At 41.1% G+C, this 21,315-nt stretch overlaps 1 protein-coding gene across 9 annotated transcripts in view; it reads left to right on the top strand.

Annotated features, from left to right (window-relative positions):
- Positions 1-21,315, top strand: part of CEP72 (centrosomal protein 72) — a 78,592-nt gene that overhangs the window by 18,093 nt on the left and 39,184 nt on the right. For 8 of the 9 annotated variants that reach the window (XR_012157409.1, XM_073332584.1, XM_073332583.1 and 5 more), the window contains exons 6-11: positions 18-121; positions 3,003-3,054; positions 3,717-3,929; positions 6,336-6,643; positions 9,249-9,387; positions 13,223-13,425. Coding sequence is in view for 8 of the 9 variants with exons in the window: in XM_073332584.1 (XP_073188685.1) it covers positions 18-121; positions 3,003-3,054; positions 3,717-3,929; positions 6,336-6,643; positions 9,249-9,387; positions 13,223-13,425 (1,019 nt within the window). In the remaining variant the exon portion in view is untranslated. The remainder of the gene's footprint in view (positions 1-17; positions 122-3,002; positions 3,055-3,716; positions 3,930-6,335; positions 6,644-9,248; positions 9,388-13,222; positions 13,426-21,315) is intronic. The other variant, XM_073332586.1, reaches the window with a different exon arrangement.

Below are 21,315 nucleotides of genomic sequence, written 5' to 3'. Positions count from 1 at the left end.
GTCTCTGATTTCCTAAGGTATTCGCAATATGGAAGATAATGTTGGCTTTACTATGAATAGGAAATCTGAAACCAGACCCAAGAGCCTACAAATGTGGAAGCAACAAGCAAATATGCCTATGGTAAAAAAAAAACAAAAAACAAAAAACCCAAGACAGACAAACTTGTATTGTGTTGTCTTTAACTATTTGAACCTGTAAGCTACCATACAGATTTTAGGAGAAACACTAGATACACAAGTGCAGGCTTGTAGGAATGCCCTTCCTCTGGCTGTAAATGAAGTAATCTTAAATGTTTGAATCTAGTCTTTGTCAGGTATATTCAGCTTAGTTCAGTTGATGGTATTGGTTCAAAACTGGGATGGCTACCACTATTGGTTCAAAGCTCTTGTAGCTACCACTATTTTAATCACATTCAGTCCTGCTCTGAGTACGGTTAGGTAATACAATGATTAAAATGCTGGCAGTTAGACTATACTAACTCTCATTCTAATGCTACCACCAGTGGTAGCAACAGTGGGAAATTTTAGGACTCCCATTGCATAAATCTGTACTGCTACAGCTGGCCCAGGTCAGCTGACTTGGTACTGAACTGCAGGGCTATAAAATTGTAATGTAGACGTTAGGGCTCGGGCTGGAGTCCAGACTCTGCGACCCTCCCGCTTTGTGCGGTCTTAGAGCCCCACGAGCCAAAAAACAAAAATCAGCTGACCCACGTCAGCCATGCATCTTTTATTGCAGTGTAGACATAACCTTAGTGTTCTGTGAGTTGGTTAGTAGAAAAAAAGTTCAAAATGGAGCGCTGCTTTTATTGGGTGGTTGGTTTGTTTTTATTAATATAATTTCAAAAGAATGCTAGGTGCCTGACAGGCAAAATCTCTTTGGCAGAAATGGGTGGATGCTGATTAAAATCAGTCGTAGAACCAACACAGTATCCATTAATACATGTAATTACTAATGTGCAGGTTGGTTTCAATCCCCATTTGGCACTGACCTGGTACGTGCCAAAATCCAAGGAATTTAAATGTTAATGCTCAGAGCCATATATAATGACCATTTTTGCCTGAATAGATTTCAGTTTACATTCACAAAGTGTCTTTTGTGTGTAGGTGCCTTTGACAGGTAATGGAAAAATATTAATCAAGACAAGTAACCTAACATTACCCATTTAGCCAAAATTAAAAAGGGAAAAATAAAGATATCCTTCTCCAAAATCTTGAGCAAATAGAGGTGTTTTCAGTGTCTTGAAGGTAAACAGCTTTGGAGTAATTTGGATCAGGAGGAGAGTGAGCTCCAAAGCCTAGGTTTCCTTCATGGAGAAGGCCCTATCGGCAGCCCCTTCCCTTTTAAACCGAGGCTATTTCTGGTTTTGGCACGTCCACTGCTTAGTAGTATTGCATGCAAAGAGAGGCTAATGCAGAATGTGCTGCAGACTCAGTGGTATTTTAGAAAAGGACCATTTAAATCTATGCTCCCGAGACTTCATTGGCTACCAATTTAATCTGGGTACAGTTCAAGATATTGGGGTTTTTTTGTCAGAAATTCATTATTGCTTGGGCCCTGACTGCTTAAGCAGCCACCTCTCTCCTTATACTTTTGTCTAACTGTTGAGACCATCAAGTCTTCTTAAATTGACTGGCCCCAAATTTACATGAGGGGTCTCATGGCAGAGTGTTTTTCAGAGGAGACTCCTCAGTTCTAGATCTTGCTCCCTTCTTTGGGAGAGAGAGGGCTTAAGGTTCTTAATCTTTGGGTCACATTGCAAAGCCCATCTGTTTTTTTGTGAGAGAGTCACTACTTTAAGTAGGCGAGTGCTTTCTGAGGCATGGAGAAAAATTTATATTTGCACCTACAGCCTGAGTCTGGCCCAGAATAAAAAAAAATTTTTTTTCAAAGGTAAGATATGAGTTAAAGTGAGAATAGAGTTTCAGAAATTACTCTTAAATTATTCCCTAGAATTTTGCACTAATGCATGGTAAGGGCTTGTCTATGTGAACATTTAGTTTGCGGCAAACAGAGGTGTGAATCTTCCCTGCCCTAGCCTGCTATGGACCAACTGTCCCTGTGGACCCTGCTAATACATCCGAAGAAGTGAGCTGTAGCTCACAAAAGCTTATGCTCAAATTAATTTGTTAGTCTCTAAGGTGCCACAAGTACTCCTTTTCTTTTTGCATATTAATAGTTTGTTAGTGTGCATTGATTTAGTTCTCTGGACTAGATCAAAGTGCACTAGCAAACTGTTAACACCCATCAGCAGGGTCCACCTGGACAGTTTAGTGTGTGGCAGATTCACACCCCAAGGTGCCATGACCATCTTGCTAAATATTTCAATGTTCTGGTCCAGTAATAAATAATAAGCTGAGTACTGTTCTGTATCTATAAAATCTACTATTGGCTTCAACATTTGTTTTCTATCTCCCTTTTGAAAGGGGGAAAAAGTAGTGGGAGAAAAGGAGAATTCTAGACAAGCACTTTCAAAATGTTTTCTTGTTAATGTATTTATTCACTTACATGTCCTTTTAATAGGAAGTACAGTTAATTCAGGGAAGACATTGCCTGCCAAAATTTCTACTGAATTGTAAACTCTAGGGCCCCAATCCTGCAAAGATTTATGCAGATCCTTAAAGTTAAGCACCTGCATACAAGACTTCATGGGTTTGGGATCTAAGTGGCAATACACTTTACGTAAAGATGAACTAAAGTTTAGAAAGTTTTCTTAATAAATTATTCAGCATACCAAACCAGTTACAATGTGTGCTCAAAAGTGCAACTATCTTTGCACTTTAAAAACAATCTTATTTTAAAATACATACCTCCTTTATTTACCTGTACTGAGTCCTGGATTCTGTGGCTTTTCCTATAATAGCTGATGATATGATTTTAAGAAGCAGAATAAGGCTTTCAAGGCATAAGTCTTGATTTGAAGCACTTTATCAGATTTGCAGTATAGTTTCCTGAGTGCTATGTTTTCATACTGATTATGTATTGATATTTTTAAATCTAGGATGGTAGTTCAGAAAACAGAAATGCGTTGAAAGTTCAGGAAACTGACAAAGGTAACAGTTGTTTGTGTGTTAACCTTGTGCTGTATATTATGTCTGTGTACAAAGAACAATCTGTAGTACAACAAATGAGTAAAGATTATGTAGTTTTTAATCTAATTTGTCAATTATAGGATATTCCAATTTAATGGGACTATTTACCATTAATTTTACTGCTATGGGAGTTTTACTGACAAATAACGGAAAAGCTGAGGGCTTCAACATGCACTGAGAGAATAATTTAATCTATTCTAGTTTTGAATCATTGACTTCATGTTTGTGTCAGATGCTTCTATCAACAATAAAATTACTCATTCTTGGCCCTGTAATAGCATTTGAAAATATTTCAGGTTCATACCTTATGCCAATAATTCTGCATCCTGTGTATTGCTATTGTGTGGAGACCTACAGGAGACTCATTTGAATGTTGAATTAGAAATTTATAAAGCTATACACACTCAGTTTCCTGAATAAAGATTTAAAACGTGGATTAATTTCAGTGCAAAAATAAACAGACATTTATTTACCATTTTTAAAAAAAAGTTAACTCTGATAGAGGATCACCAACGAGTATTCTATGTTACAAATTCCAAGATGTGTGTTTATTATGTTACTTCCTACCATCTAATTTAAGGGGATTAAATAAGTTTTTAAAACATAATATAATTTGTTTCTAGAGTACAGAAGTTTGCCTGATTGTTCACCAACTCTGCCTGTTGTACATAATACCATTAAGCAAGGGAATGAGAAAAGGAAAAATAGCACTAAAGTTACATTTTCAGACAATAAGACTGAAGATCTTCTTAAGAGAGATCCTAATCTGAAATTTCAAGATGAGGCTGAATCTTATAAAAAAATTACAACCCATGCCAATTTCACACCCCATCCAGGTAACAAATGCAGAAATGTTGTGCTCTTTCTTGAGTTGTTCAGTTAACCTCTATAATGCAAACTTTCATTGTCCCCTGTGCATTTATATGGAAGTGTCTGGTTACAGCAGTTCTGCTATCTCATTTGTGGTTTTCTGAGTGTATTTCTAATCTTTCTAGTCAGACCTCTGTTAAATCCAAATGAAAAAACAAACAAACCCCAAACTGTCTACAAATCCAGTGAATTTCCGTGTGTTCTGTATTCGTTAGTCAGCAAAGTCTGCATAGTGTACAGTCAGATGTGATTACTCAATCAGATTATAAACAACTTTTTGAAATTCTAGTCAAGATGTGACTTGCGTACATTTTTATTTACTCACAGGTTGGTGAAAGACGAGTGTGTCTCCCGCACATCACATCCGGTGGCATATAGGAGTCATAATGGAACTGCAAGGGCCCCAGAGAGAATTTTCCCTGGTGCAGGACCAGCATGGGACCAGCGTACATGGCTCCGTGCTGCCCCTCCCAATTTGACAGTACCCGGCATAGGGGCATGGCAGAAGGGAGACTGGCCATAGCATTTGGAGCAACATTACTAGGGGTTGCTCTTCAACCCAAAATAGCTGGAGAGGTTGCCATAAATTAAAGAACCCCTTGGAAACACTTTGACTTACACTAAGGGCTGTAATGGCCCTTAGAACAGGTACAATCTGGTAGACCCAAAGATGCCTGGAGCGCTGCTATCTGTGCTGAGCTTCTTGAGACATACACCACAGAATCTAGCCCAATAGCTTATTTCAGTTATTTGGGGGAGCCTCTGACTAACTCTCCCTCTCCTCCTCTTTTCTAGAGAAAACAGAGTGAGCGCTCAGAGAGAAATCATAGTAGAGACAAGGCATACCGTAGCTAGTAGAGGTCAAGCCTATGCCCCCCAGGGAGCTGCGAAGTAAAAAGTAGAGCAGAGTGAATAACTGATTTTTCAGTTTAGTGACTGAAATGAAAACAAAGTTTGTTAGAGGTCAAACAAAGTGAAATATTTTGTTACTTTTAAAATTTAAACAAGTCTAGCTAGATATCAAAATGAAACTTTGTTTTGAAACGTTGAAATGTCTCATTTAAAAAACATTGATACGAACAATTTTCTTTTGAATTTTTCTCATTTATTGAGCTGAAACTATTTTCTGAAATCAACCCAGATTTGTAAATAGATTTAATTGCCCTGAAAATGCATTTTTTTGGCAAATAAGGTATTGGACTGAAAAATTTCACCCAGCTCGAGTAGAAAAGTACCAGTGTGTTGTCTCCACTATATGGACAGCCATCTCAAGATAAAAAGTAAATAAACCCCCCAGACCTTTTTCTTCTGCAGTGAAGACATCGTCTTAAATTAGCTCTAGGAGGACTGTGCAGCAACCACAGTCCCCAGAAGGAATTTTGGTTGAAATCTTCTTGGAAGGTCTCTGATTTAATATCTGGTCCATGTCAATGGCCCCACCTAGTGGATTTTTCTAATACTGCTGTATGTTTGCCATTTTACAAGGATTGTTTAATAAATGAACTTTCCACTCATTTCCTGAAGTATGTACCCATATTCTAGACTATAGTAATGAAATACTTTTATTCAACTAGTGTCTTTCAATTTAAGTACAAAGGACTGTTGTTGGCCACATCATAAACAGCTCTCACGTAAAGAGCACTGGAGCCAAATATTACTTGGTTTGACTTACTCAGTCTTCACTGATTCCATAGCATATTAGGTTATCATGAACATTAGTACTTTAAAAGTTCTAAATGCTACTGTCATGGAATGACATTTGTACTACGCCCAAGTAGTGGCTCTGTAGTTAAATTTTTTTGGACAGTTTCCCTTAGAAATTTAATTTTGATATTAAGTCTTCCATGTAGCTTATCATGCTTACGCTTAGGACAGAGGTGTTTTTTGTTTTTGTTTTTTAATTCAGTAAATTTAAATTTGGGCTTCAATCTTAACCTGCCTCTAGTTTTTTAAACAAACATTTTACTGTAACTATTAGAATAATATCTCTACATAATGCTTGCCATTTGTTTTCAATAACATATAATTGTAAGACTGAGTGGCACTGTACATAATATTGAATGACTAGTAGACTTGGGGTAAATCTGTTATTCATTTTGAAATAATGTATATAATATGTCCTTTAGATGTCATTCAGTGAAAACATGCTTATTTCAAAGCTGAAAAAAGTTAAATTTTCCTGACCCATCCTAGTAATAAACCTGTTCTCTGAACCAATTAACTTTATAATCTCTTCACCAGTATTCAGAAAAAAATAATTCAACCCTTGTTTAAAAATGGAATGTTCATGTTTTGTTAATTTTGACTTTTGATGCTAATTTAAAAGAACAAGGTCATTCTGTTTAAGTGACTCTGTATTTTTTCTTTTGGAGACTCTCAAGAAATTTCTTCTCCAGTCCTCTCCTCTCCAAAGATACATTCACAGGCTCAGAAGATTTTTAATACATTATCAGCATCTAGATTACTTTGCAATAGAATATCACATAATGGAGGAAACCAACCAGTTCAGAACCAAACTTACCCTGCAGCTTTGCAGAAAAATAATGGACAACCTAATGTTAATGTGAATGTGTCTAAACAAGAAACCATGCAAGAGAGTGGCAGAAACCATCCCCCTTCCATTCAGGGACCTGGACCTGAAGAGCAAAGGCCAAATAGCAAAACTACAGATGTCAGAGAGGTAAATGCTAGAACAGAAGAGTTGGTAATTTCTTTAAAATGTTTAGTTTCATTATTTATTATTAGACTGAACTATTAAAATGGACAATTACTAAAGACAAAACAAAAGTGTTTAGTTTTTCCTCAACCAATACCAATTTGTCATTGGTGCACTCTTTTTATCCTTCCATGAATGGGTGCCCATAACATCCACAGTAGTTTAGCGTGGTCATTATCTGATCTGACACTGCAGAATGCTACCACTGAGGAAGATGGTTTAGGAGTGACTATTAATCTCACTGATGCAGTAAAAAAAACCCTGAGGATTGTCAAGATGACATACTGACAGTTTATGGCAAGGCCCTGTGTGCTTTGTTGTTTACTGGACCTAACCTTTGCAGCAAGGCCTCCTGACTTCTGTGGCATAGCAGCGCAGAATTCTGTGTTGCCCTGGAATTTCTGCAGCAGCTTCAAGTTAGTTAATAGAAAAATTGTTAGATCATCCTCTCCAGCTCCCTAAAAATGCAGGATTGTTTTGTTCCTTACAGTAAATAGAAATTATGATTAAAATTTTGGGAGTTGGCAACAGTCAATTTTTTGAAATTTTTTTTTTTTTAAAATAAAAAGCAAATACCCCATGCTTATTCACAATTTGGGAGATAAATTCCCATCTTTGCTCCTGCTATTCTTTGGCAGGAGAAAGTTTTATACTGTAGTGGCTGCAACTTCACAGAGATATACTTTTTAAAAATGAAAAATTACAATGTACTGAATATCGCAGTAGTCAGTAAACCTTGCAAAAAGACCCTGTTCTTGCAGGATTCATTTTTATATGTATCAGCTCTCCCTGATGTAATGGTTGTCTGAGAGAAGATTTTTCTGTGTATGTTTAGTAAAAGCTTCTATCTCCCTCCTGAAAATTGTCCTAGAGCAGACTGAGGTAACTGGGCACGAGACCCTTGGCTAAGTTGAGAGGGACTTAGTGTCAGATGGAGATGGAGCTTCATTAAGCTCTGCTGAAATTTAGTAGATGCTGATCTGAAAGCTCAAAAAAACTTTCAATCACTTACAACTTTTTACTTTCCCACTGCCCAAACCAAGCAGTACTGTATGTGTATGGTGTTTCAAATTCCATTTGTTTTTGCTGTAACTCTATTCAAAAATGTTTAATTACAGTTGTTGTCCTGGAGAAAACACATTTTTCTCCCTCTATGTGTATATATTACACAAGAAAAACTACATTTAAAAACATTAAGCTTGCAAATTCAAGTACTCAAAAAGTTAGAAAATGTTAGAATTAATGTTGCCTGGCCCCTTCCATGTACAGGTTATAAATAATACAATTATGTGTTCTCTAATTATGTGATCAAGTGCTGTTTTTTTTCCCCCACTGATCCATTTCCTCATTCAGTGCAAAGGAGCTTGCTCTGGGGATGAATCAGGATTGTGAAGTGAAGGAGGCTGTTGTCTGGATCACCCCTGCCTCATTTGTTGCAGAAGTTGGAAGGTGTGTAGTGAATGAGGCAGGGGATTGCAGGAAGGGAAAGGATGGTATCATGGTTAAGGCAGTTGAATTCTGCCCTCGGTATTGGATTCTGTCCTTGCCTGTGCCACAGAGTTCCTGTGCAGTGTTAGGCAAGTGACTAACCAAGTGATGGGGATGGTGCATGGCAGTCCGGTCAGCATTAGGAACTGTGAGAGGCTCAAGCATTCTCAGTGAAGATGAAATCTTTGGAGATTATGGTAACTGAAGTCTAGGAACCCTCTACTGAGCATGTGCAGACTGGTGTGTGTGTCGTCGTCCGTCCGTCCCCCCCCCCCCCCGGCTTATAAATTGGCCAGATTTGGGCAAATTTATATAAGGGGGCAAACAACACATGCCTGACAAAAAGGCCACTCCCCTGTCAGATTTCAAGTCACGATTGCAAAGCATGGAGATGCCAGAGTTGTTCAGAGAAAAGATCATCAGAAGTTATTAACATGGGCAAAATGTATTTTTTCTAGCTGGGTTTTTGGAAATGACTTGTTTTGGCTGCAATTTCCCCCAACCCCCTCTTCTTCCCCCTGCCACCGCCAAAAAAAAAAAACCAGGCAAAAACACCCAACGTGTACAATTTCAATGGAAATGGTTAAAGTTTGGCAAAGTTATAAGCAACTGAAAACCGGATCTTATAGTGGGAAGTGTCAGGCAACCTTAATAGGCAGTACAGTACTACCAGCCCTGCATGTAATGATATTTTACCCTCACGTAAATAAAAAATGTTGACAAAATTGTGGTCAGAATTTTTCCTAGACAGTTCTCCTTCAGGCAGAAACCAAGCATAGGTATTTTCAGACCAAAAGTTTTCAGAAATAAAAGTGTGAGAATACTGGGAACTATGAAGGAAATTGCATCTTTAAAATTAGCTGGTACTATAAGGCCACCACTGTAATATTAGTGTTGTTTTCTATGTTTGTTTGTTTTTTAGTAACCAACACCAATTTTGGGCCAAAACTACCTGACTCTGTCCCTTTAAATTCCTCTCTTTGTTGCATGTCACATTTCTGTAGTTTTAAAGGTTATATGGACCAAATTGAAAACATTTGCAGTTCTAATGCATGAAAAAGAATTTTTTTTTTTAATTCAGGTGTTTGAAACACATCAAGTAGCAACTCAATCAGCTAATAAACATCTGTATGAAGCAACACCTATGGAACATCTTCTGGACTTAGTGGACAAATATTGGAATGGTTATAAATCACTCCACTGCAATGAGAAATTTCTTTGTAAGTAGGAAAAAGATATTTTAACAGGGATTAGTGAACAACCGAAGATTTATATAAGTGATGTATAGAAAAATCATTATTTATTGAGGCTTGCTTGAAAACACAGGAGCTTCCTGGATTAACAGATTAGTGTTTTCAGGTTTTGTGAGTTTGTGATATAATTCTATCTTGAGTAGTGTAATTTAAATGATAGATTTTAGCCTATGTCTATGGCACGATAATTAGTAATCAGATTTCCAGAACCTAATCCGATAATAATAATCCACTCAACACATTATGAACAGAAGACAGTCATAAGCAATTCCACATCAGTGCATAAGGTGGCTTTTATTTTACTTATTAATTGGACATGAAAACCAGAAGTGAATAAAAATACAGTGTTAGAATGATGGTCTCAGGCCAGACAGAAGTAAGATGTTGCACCACTAATGTTAGACCAACTAGCTTGGATCTTAATTTAGGGCTACGTTGCAACCCAGCAGCACAAGATGCCTCTGTTTTTTCTGCATCAGATACTCACATAATGGGGAACAGCACAGAAAGGGAAGCAGGCTCTTCAGAACCACTATGTCCTCTGCCTTGTGCAAATGGATGGGAGGGGGAAGAGTAGGGTGAAGGTTTGGCTTCCCTTCCCTCTTTGTCTTCCTCACCCTGTCGCATCCAGGCTAGTATAGCTGTGCTGGCATGTCAGGGAATATATGATGAGCTGGGTATAAACCTGGCACAGTGAATTAGTGAAACTCCTTTTGCTACAATCACCTATTAAAAAGGAAATTAATTCATACATTTTATTTTACCCCCACCTTAGGTGCGGTACTGCTGTAATGGATCTACTACTATCTGTGTTGCTGTCAGGGTTCCCTCCCCATTCTGCACGCTGGGGTACAGATGTGGGGACCTGCATGAAAGACCCCCTGAGCTTATTTCTATCAGCTTAGGTTAAAAACTTCCCCAAGGCACAAATCCTTTCATTGTCCTTAGACAGTATTGCTGCCACCACCAAGTGATGTAGACGAAAATTCAGGAAAAGGGTCACTTGGAGTCCCAATTCCCCCAAGCCCCTTCACCCCCTTTCCTGGGAAGGCTTGAGAATAATATACTAACCAATTGGTTACAATGTGAGCACAGACCAAACCCCTTGGTTTTTAGGACACTGAAAATCATTCAGGTTCTTAAAAGAAGAATTTTATTTATTAAAAAAAAAAAAAAAAAAGGTAAGAGAATCACACCTCCAAAATCAGGATGGAAGGTAACTTCACAGGGTAAATAAAAAGATTTAAAACACAGAGGATTCCCCTCTGACTCTGCTTCACAGTTACAAAACAGGAATGAAATTACCCCTTAGCATAGGGAAAATTCACAAGCTAAAACAAAAGATAATCTAACGCATTTCCTTGCCCTTACTTACAGTTTTTGTAATCTTAGATGGGTCATTTCAGGTATGCTTTCAGGAGATGTTTTACCTGCCTGGTCTCTCTCTCTGTCCAGAGAGGGAACAAACAAAGAGAGCACAAACAAAACCTCCCCCCCCATATTTGAAAGTATCATCTTTCTTTATTGGTCCAGGTTGTTTGAGCTTCTTAACCTCTTACAGGTAAAGTGATTCAGTACATCTGGCCAGGACGGATTTTATGTTACTGTATACATAAAGGTTGTTACCCTTCCCTTAATATTTATAACCATTGCTAAGGTGCCTAAGTTACTTAACTTCACCTTTGCAGACAGAGGTCTATAAAATCATGAATAGTGTGGAGAAAGTGCATAAGGAAGTGTTATTTACCCCTTCACATAAACACTAACTGGGGGAGGGGTGTGTCACCCAGTGAAATTAATAGGAGGCAGGTTTATAAACAAATGGAAGTACTGCTTCACACAACACAGACAACCTGTGGAACTTGTTGCCAGGGGATGTTGTGGAGGTCTGAATCATCTGGCATTGGCCACTATTGGAAGACTGTATACTGGGCTGGATGGACCATTAGTCTAACCCAATATGGCCATTCTTCTATAAGTAGAATGAACAATATTAAATAGGAAAGGAGTGATGCAACTCAGATCTTTACAGATCAAAACTTCTGTGTTCTGTGAAGTATCAGAATTTCCATGTGGAGATGAATTTCCAGATGAAGGTTACGAGAATGCATAATTAAGCAACAGGTAGGGCTACTGAGCATGGTATTTTTCTAAAAAATTCATTTTGTATATGTGACAGAATGTACCCATGTCCACACCCTACACATTATTGTAATAATCTTCGTACAATGTATGCTATCATTTGGGTATCATTTGAAAACTTACAATTTGCTGGCCATTATTGTCACAATAAAATGTGTGTGGCAACATTGCATGTGAAGTTACAAGATTTCACTGTATGTTATTAACACATGTTCCAAACTGAGATTGGCAAACAGCTCTCTCTCTCAAACAAAGGAATGTGTGCTCTGCTTAATTTGCATTTAAGCAGTAAACAGAGTAATCAAGCAGGAAGGGGAAACAAAGGGTGCTTAAACAGGCTAGGAAAAGCAGTAGGGAACATCCTTCTCGTTAGACTCTTTGTTTCCTGAATTTTAGCTGGAAGTGTTTTTCAAGAGGGAGACTATAAAAAGGAGGGACAAACACCCTAAGAGAATTCCCCCTCCCGCCCCCCCGTTGTATTCATGGCACCAGAAGTGACAAAGGAAGCATTCGCTGGACTAGAGAAGGGATCCTGACCTAAGAAATTAAGTCAGTAAGACTGCTGAATGCATATGGTGAGAAACCTTGCTTGAACCTGATCTAGATTAAGTTAGGCACCAGCAGTGTTTTAACTTTATTTTCTTGTAACCCTTTCAGACTTTTGTGCCCCATTACTTGTACTCAAAGTCTCTTTATAGTTAAACTTGTTTTATTGTTTGATCTAATCCAGTGTGTTTAAATGGAAGCATCTGGGAAACTTAATTTGGGGTAGCAAGTTATGTGCATATTTTTTCTATTAAAGTAATAACAGGCTTTATATGAATTTGTAGTATCCAGGAGAGGGCTGGGTTGTACAGGGCATATATTTCTGGGGGGAATCTAAGACGGGGTGTGTGTTGGCGTCACCTGCAGGATAACCAAGGCTGGTAAGAGCCAAGGTGTGGCTGGTTGGCTGCAGCACACAGACAGACATAGCTGGGAGCGAGCTGCATGCTGGAGGCAACAGCAGCAAAGCATTGCAAAGGGCACCGTAGGTTAGAGGTCTGGGATGACACAGCTATCCATTAGTCTGGATTGTAGCATGATATGTCACAGTACAGTAAACTGAAGGGAGTAGGTGCTGCAGGCTATTTTGTTTGGGAACTCTCTTTATCATCTGCCATGAGGAATGGAGCTGCTGCCTCTGCTGGTTACAGTTTTCTTGGAACCCCCAATACATTCATGCAGCAGTGCCCTGCCCTCAAGCCTGGCATGGCTATCACTTTCTCCTAAGTGCAGCTCTTGCACACACTTGAATGAGACACTGCTGCTGGTTGGCAATGGGAGTAACTTAAAATCCTAAAAATTAGCCATCAAACATGTAATTTGTATTTCCTGGATTTTGAGTACTTGATTTATGACATAATACAGTTTTGATATTACCTTTCCATTGCAGAAATGTAGGAGTAGGATGTGTTATCAAGTTTACAGGAAAGCAATTTTCTTCAGTCCAGTTACACTTACTGAGCTGAGTTCTGCAATAAATTACTGTAGCGTAATTTCAGATTAACTCAATTGAAGTCAATAGAAATCACTGATCAGATTTTGTACCATTATCACTAACTACAGACATTGTTTGAGACCCTTGCCTAATCTGCTCTGTTCTGTTTTTAATTCACAGCTCAGGCAGGGCCTGTTTTGTCTGCAATGCAGAAATCTGCACCTGCGGATCAACAAAAAGATTCTGAAACAATGTGTCAGGAGGTGAATAATCTGCTCTTAGAGAAAAAGACTTCACAAAGTCATTTGTCTGAACAAGATCAACAATACAACATAAAGATTAACAGTCTGATGTCAGAACTGAGCACTACTCAAAAAGACATGGTGATTATGGCACTTCTGTTTTCTTCTAATGATTCTGTGGTGTGGATGAAATTGAATGCATGTGTGGTAAAACTTAAGTGTTTAATCATATCTGAGTTTCTAATTCAAACTGGAAAGATCTTGTTAGTGGGTATAGTTAATACACTAGCTTTCAATTTGTGCTGATCAGAGTTCAAATTGATTTTGATCACTGGAATATGTGAAAAGCCTGAATCTCTCTGGACTACAGAGAGCTAGTTTGTCAGTCATCACTAAGGGTATGTCTACACTGGCAGAGTTACAGCACCGCTCAGAGACCCCTGAAGGGAAACCGCTGTTGTGTGTTCACACTATCAGCTGCCTGTGGAATAGCGTATTCACACTTGCAGCGGTATTTGGAGCGGTGCACTCTGGTCAGCTATCCCACAGAGCATCTCTTCCTCTTCTGCCTCTAAGAGTTGTGGGAAGATGGGGGAGGTCACGGGGCATCCTGGGTCCTATCCCCTCGCTCTGTGATCTATTGCTTTGCATCCCAGCAATCCCTGTGTTTCCATCTGCATTTGGCCCCATCTTTCAACAGTTTGTGTGCTGCGGGCTCTGCCTCTTTGGTCAGCAGGAATGGATCCCGAACTGTTGACCAGTATGCTGCTCGCTCTGTCCAACATGTCACGAGTGGCAGTGGAGTTATTCCTTAAACTATAAAGGCAAGAGGAGTGCGACATTGATCTTGCCACATGTAGTAGGTATGACATGAAATTGCTTGTGGCATTCATGGAGGTGCTGCCCACAGTGGAATGCCACTTTTGGGCTCGGGAAATAAGCACTGAGTGGTGGGATTGCATTGTCATGCACATCTGGGATGACGAGCAGTGGCTGCAGAATTTTCAGATGAGAAAAGTCACATTCATGGGACAGTGTGATGAGCTTGCCCCAGCTCTGAAGCGCAAGGATGAGAATGAGAGCAGCCCTGCAGTTGGAGAAGCGTGTGGTGATTGCGCTGTGGAAGCTGGCTACTCCAGACTGGTACCGATCGGTTGCTAACCAATTCGGAGTGGGAAAGTCGACCATTGGACTCATGTTGGCAGAAGTGTGCAGGACCATTCATCACATCCTACTCTGAAAGACCATGACTCTGGGCAACGTGTGTGATGTGGATGGCTTTGCACAAATGGGCCTCCCAAACTGCAGAGGGGCATATTCCAATTCTGACACCAGACCACCTAGCCACTGAGTACATTAATCAGAAGAGGTATTTCTCAATGGTTCTCCAAGTGCTTATGGATCACCATGGGCGTTTCACAGACAGGCTGGTCCGGAAAGGTGCATGACGCATGCATCTTTTGGAACACTGGCCTGTTCAGGAAGCTGCAAGCAGGGACTTTTTTCCCGGATCAGAAGACCACCGTTAGAGAAGTCAAAATGTCCATTGTGATACTGGGAGACCCTGCCTACCCATTAATTCCGTGGCTTATGAAGCCATACATGGGACACCTTGACACCAGCATGGAGCGGTTCAACAACAGACTGAGCAAATGCAGAATGACTGTTGAGTGTGCTTTTGGCCGTTTGAAGGCCTGCTGGCGCTGCCTATATGGGAAGCTGGACCTGGTCCATGACAATTGTGCTGTACGCTCCATAATATTTGGGAAGGGTGAAAGCTTCACTCAGGGCTGGACTGCTAAGACTCAGTGCCTGGAGGCTGAGTTTGAACATCTAGAGAACAGGGCTATTTAGAGGGGTGCAGCGCAGGGCCAAAAGGATCAGGGATGCCTTGAGGCAGTAATTTGAAGCTGAAAGCCATTAATATTTATTGCTGTGCTCACGAGTGCAGTGCTTGTAATGCTAGGAGGTGATTGGTGCAAACGATGCAACATGAAGGTTTAACACAATTGTCTGTTGCTTTGCAGGGCTGTTTGTTTCCAATTAATAGAATAAAAATAGTTTTCAAACCAACAATTCTTTTATTAAAAAACAACACCGGAGGAGAGAGTCAGTCAAACAAACAACACATCAGCACTGAGGGATGAGGGAAGGGAAGGTCCCAGGAGGAGGTGCGGTCCTGGGACGGCTAAAGATTTGTGCATGTCCGGGGGTCAAACCTCCTTTGAATTACAATGCAGGGGGTACTGTATTTCAGCAGGGCCAAACTGCAGAGGGATGGGTGTTGTGTGCAGTGGGTACTGGGAGTCACAATGCGCAGTGGATAGTGGGAGTCAACAATGCTGGACTGTGACAGGGAGGAGTGGAATGCCGCGGGTACAGACTGGAGCCAGGAGGTTGATAAGGTGTTGGCAGTGTCTGGGGGGTGCATGGGAAAGAGTTTTGCGACAGCGGCTGAAGGGGAAGTTGGGCGCGGAGCTGCTCGGTTTGCAGTGCTAGTATCTCCTGCAGTGTGTCTGCTTGGCGCTCCATCATGTTTAAAAGCTGCTCCGTGGCTTCATTCTGGCGTTCCGTGTTCTTCTTTCGGTCCCTCTTCTCGCTGTCCCGCCACTCCTTCGATTCCTGTTTTTCAGCCACTGAGTGCATCATAACGTCACGCAGAAAGTCTTCCTTAGTTCTTCATGCCTGCTTTCTAATTCTGCGTAGCCACTCAGCTGGTGATAACAACGAGGGAGGCTGGGCTCCCAAGGTCACCTCTGTGAAGTTTAAACGTAACATTTTACAGAAGCAGTATTGTTTGCAACACACGAAATGCTGATTCAGTGATTTAAAACACATTCAGTATTCACACACCTGTCACTAACTTGCTGCCCTAAGCAAGCACACATGAGCCACACGACTCCCAAAATGGTGAGTAGCAGCAGGGGCAGGGTAAATCACCCTTCCCGGACCTTGCTGTTCTCTTGGGGAGAGCCAGCATGATAGGGGGAGCCTGATAATCATTCCTGTCCCCACATTTTCCATAGAATGTGATCTTTATAGAAGATCTCGCCGCTGAGGGTGAGCAGGAAATCAAGGGAGGGTCTTCTCCAAGACTGCAGCTTCTGTCCTGTCCCTTTGTGGCTTGCCTGTGTGCAGAAATGGTTCTAACCCACCCCTTCTGTGATGGCACAGTGCTATGGGAAAGTTACAGTTAATGGGGCAAGAAACAAAGCAGTGCTGCCAAAGAACCTGCGGCAGCGGATTGGCCAGTATCTCCATGAGCGTTTCCTGGAGATCTGAAGCAGATTTCTGTGAAGTGAGGGAGTCAATCTACACCCTATTCCACTGGCATGTGGTGGTACATGCATCATACAGACACAAGCTTGCTTCTGCAACCCCCCTACCCCCAACAACTTGCCTCAGCAATTACCAAAATCAAATCCACTTACCAGGGGCCTCCTCTCCAGTTTGCACTTTGCCAAGCTCTGACAGCCTCCTCCGGGGTAGAAAAGAGCTCCTGGCTGCATGCATCTCTGACCTCCAAGTCATCCTCTGCTTCTGGGTCCCCCTTCCCCTCCTCATCCAAGATTTCCTCCTCCTGGCTCGGTCAACTCTCGACTGGCATGTGAGCCAACGAAGTATGCACAGTGGCCTTCACGATGGAGGTGGGGTTGCCGCCAAGTATAGCATCCAGCCCTTTGTAGAATCGGCAGCTCATGGGCGCAGCACCAGAGCAGTGGTTTGCCTCCCGCGACTTGTGGTAGGCATTCCACAGCTCCTTTACTTTGACCCTGCACTGCAGTGTGTCCCAGTCATGGCCCCTTTCTGTCCTGCATCGTGAAATCTGTCCATAGGTATCATAATTCGTATGGCTGGAGCACAGCTGGGAGTGGACAGCTTCCTCTCCCCAAATGCTGATGAGGTCCAGCAGTCAGCATCGCTCCAAGCGGGGGATCACCTGGTGCGTGGAGCAGGCATGGTCACCTGGTAGGATGCGTGGAGACCACTGCACACATCACCAAGCAAACAGGAAGGGGATGTTCAAAATTCCAAAGAAATTTATGGTGTGGGGATGATAGTTGGTCACGTGAGGGCTGGGCAGTAGAGTTCAAACCAAATACCAGAGATGCAAGAACAGGTTTTGTGGGACATCTCTCAGACGCCAATCGCAGCGCTGTAATCAGCCTGGGGTGTCTACACTGGCACCATGGCGCTGTACCCCCAGCACAGAAAGCTGTCTGCTTCTTGTTCGGCTGTTATTTTACAGTGCTTCAACTGCGCAGTTTCTGCGCACGAAGTGGCTTGGCAGTGTGTACTCCTCGGAAGTTACAATGCAGAAAGCTGCTTTACTGCGCAGAAACTTGCCAGTGTAGACAGGGCCTAAGGCTGGTAGGAGCTCACAGCTTACTGTGAACTGGCAACTCCTTAATCAGTACCCTCCTACAAACATCTTTCTTTATCCCTTTCCCCAGTGAGCACTTGAAAGAATTTGCAACATTCTCTTTATGAAAAAAAGGCAGTTTCTGGTTCAAGCCCAGGCACCTCCATTCTCTCTCTCAATTAGAGATTTCAGCTTGGCATCCAGTTGATTGGAATCACTGATCGCCATGCCTTTCTAACCCTGCATGTCACACTTTCAACAAGACACCTTTTCCTGTCTCACTCAAATATCCTGACTAGCACCTCCCCACTTGCTAATGACCATCTTGTTTCCAACCTCCTTTTTTCAGCAAGTCTCTGAGAAAAGGCAGTCTTTTCTTTCTTCATTCTAACATCTAGCTAACTAATTTGCAAATCTCACAACGGTGAGACTGCCCTTTTGGTGATTTACCTGCCTTGCCTCATATCATCCCCCTATCTTCTCATCAAATTTGACCTACTGAACAGGTCATCCTTGATATTTTGCTATTCTGTTAGAATTACTTGCCTCTGGGAAAAAGTGGGTTTCTTCTGTTGCTCTTGTTCTGGAGAGAGCGTCACATCTACCAGCTATTCTTTCTATTACAGAGAGCCACAAGACTCTGTCCTTGGCCCTCTCCCTCTGGGGCATTTCACTGATAGTTTCAGCCCAGGATATCACAGCTACAAACTGGGTATCCAATACCATATTAATCTTGATTTATTGTCCAATTCCTCCACCTCCCATCTATTTTTGTGATTATTCAGTTTATGCAGATGTTTTTGTTGCCTCCATGTAAAATTTTACAAGGTTGTATGCACACTTGAGCAGGCAATCAGCTGTTTGCACATGCTGTTGCGTGGGTATTTATAGGTCTATTGTGCATATAAAAACTTGATTTGCATGCAAAAGTTGGCATTCAAATGCACAATTGCCTTAGGCCATGCTTTATGAAAACAGCTTTTGCCTTTAGAATAAACAAAGAATAAAACAGCAACATAAAGAGGGAAGCAGGTTAAACAGAAAAATAAGTCTTGTATAATTCTACTTCATAGTGTGATAGGATAGGAGTGCAATGGAGAGGCAAGTGAGTCCACAAATACTTCAAAATATTTGTAAATCGCATACCAAAGCTCCTGCTTGGCTATGTAACCTGAACTCTTTTGGAAATGTAGGTTTAATTGCACTTACCTTCTGATCAAACTCCCAGTAGCATCCTATCATATCAAATGGTCAGACAATTCAGAGGAATGATTCAGCTAATTTTCTCTGTGCTCATTAGCATGCACTGTGTAAGCAGCTTGTATCAACATTTTTCCTCTTCAAGTGAAATATTTTGATGCCAAGACTAAACAGTTACTAAATTTAAAAACAACGTCTAATTCCCTGTATGTTTATGAAATATATTGTGTGTGTTTTAGAGGGCTTGAACCACTTTTCCTCCCCCAAATTTTTAATAATTTCATCCTATGAAATTGAGCATTTATCAGTGATCATGCCTAATCTCTTTGCAGTTTTGCCTAGATAATGTTACTTTGATGTTTGTGGCATTTCTTGTATATCCATATGCTTAGTATAGGGAGTACTGCAAGTATTAAAGAAGGTAATTTATGGCAATTGACACATTTTTAAGCTTGACCACTGGGCAGCTTTTTCATGGAATCGAGAAGAGACTTATTTTCTTTTAGCCAATTTAACAGTGCCCATACTTAAACTGAATTAATAATTTTCAGAGTGGTAGCCGTGTTAGTCTGTATCAGCAAAAACAGAGTGCCACAAGGACTCCTCGTTGTTTTTGCTGAAATAATAATAAGAGTAAGATTTCATGTGTATCAAATGCTTTACTAAAATCCAAATATGTGTCTCTTTCCTCCCTTTAATTTTGTAATTCCATCAAAAAAGCATTCAGGTTTGTCTGAATTTGTTCTTTTTGTGAATCCATTTGGATTATTCCTGGTTGTTCCATTATCCTCTTAAAACAATGGTTCTGAATTTTAGGCTCATGATCCAAAAGTAGGTTGCCAACCCTTCCCCCCACATGGCAAGAGTTGTTTTCTATATAATCTAAACTTGATGTTAAAATGTTTATTGGTTGGTTGTAAAATTAGCTGCCTGAATGTAAATGGTTGCGGTAATAAGGTTTGAGTGTACAGTTTTCAGGACTAGGCAATTTTCAAAGTTCTCAGTGTGTGTAATTTTTACCTTGATATATTTTAAAGTGTGCCATTTGTCATCTTTATCTTCTGAAGGTAAATATCTGCTTTGGCTCAGTATGGCACAATGAATTTTAAATTAAGTTCTTATTTATTATTGCACACTTATTTGCTTTAGTTTGGGGGGTTTTGGGGGGAGATTTGGGGGAGTGGTTTGGAGGGGGGTTTTTTGGCTAAAAGCACAAAGAATTCTGGAATATAGGGGTAATGGAAGAAACATGGAGTGACTTTGGGGTCTCAGAAGGAAAAAGGGGTGTTTAAGGGGTTATAGGTGGAAGAAGATAGAGATCTAAGACCCAAATCCTGCCTGCCAGCAGTCAGCCTGAATGTTGGTCCTAGCTTTGACAGAAGGAACACTCACCTGTTCAGCGGAGTGGCTTTGCAACTCCTTTGTAGCCATTATTGCATTAGCCATGACAGTCATAACTTACTCTTTCCACATTCAAGAGGAATGGGAAATCCATGTAGTAACATATCTTCTGGTCCCTTCCAGGCTAGTCCATCATCTGCTCCATGCATAGTGACTGAGCATTTTCCTTTGACCCCAGAGGTTTTTTCTGACTGGGTGAGGCTTTTGGTATCAAGTGAGGTCTCCATTTAATGGAATACACTTCCCATGTTCTGAACTAGATCCAGCATAGATATCCAGTCTTATCAGGTGATATGTACACCTACGCCATTCTGTCGTAGGCCTCTGTGGGTATGTCTACACTACAATTAGGCACCCTCAGCTGACTCGGACTTGCAGGGCTTGGGTTGTGGGGCTGTTTAACTGCAGTGTAGATTACCAGGCTAGCTCTAGGACCCTTCCACGTCACAGGGTCCTAGAGGCCAGGCTCCAGTCTGAACCCAGAAGTCTAATTAAAACAGCCCCTTAGCCCAAGTCCCGTGAGTCCAAGTCCGTTGCCGGGGCCAGCTGCTGGTTTTTAATTGCAGTGTAGACGTCCCCTCAGACAGTTCCCATCTCAGTGGTACCTACTTGTGACACTACTCATTTTGTCATGGGGATCTCTGACAGTCAGTTGTCATCTCTCACAGAATCTGATGCAGTGGTGCTTTAGCCCTCTGGCTAAGGCACTCGAGTCCTAAGAGTTAAGAACTCAAAACAGGGTCATCTGAGAGTCTTCAGCAGGACTCTGCCCTTCTGTTCAGGGATTGTCTTCAAACGACCACTCCTTTTGATCAGTTTCCCTGTGCCCAGTCATCCCATCTGGTGGGAGACTTGTCCATCCTTCATGAGGTCCTGTCCTCCAAGATGCTTGCATCCCTGCCCAGCTTGGAAAATGGAGTGAAGAGTACGCTTATAAAATCTGCAGATGGCCCCAAGCTGGGAGAGGTGGTATGCACTTCAGAGAACAGGATTAGAATTCAAAGTGACCTTGATAAATGGGAGAATTGGTCTGAAAACAAAGATGAAATTCAATAAAGACAAGTGCA

The sequence above is a fragment of the Lepidochelys kempii genome, chromosome 2, assembly GCF_965140265.1.
Source record: "Lepidochelys kempii isolate rLepKem1 chromosome 2, rLepKem1.hap2, whole genome shotgun sequence".
In the NCBI taxonomy this organism is placed as follows: domain Eukaryota; kingdom Metazoa; phylum Chordata; order Testudines; family Cheloniidae; genus Lepidochelys; species Lepidochelys kempii.
This window is presented reverse-complemented; position numbering and strand designations above follow the sequence as displayed.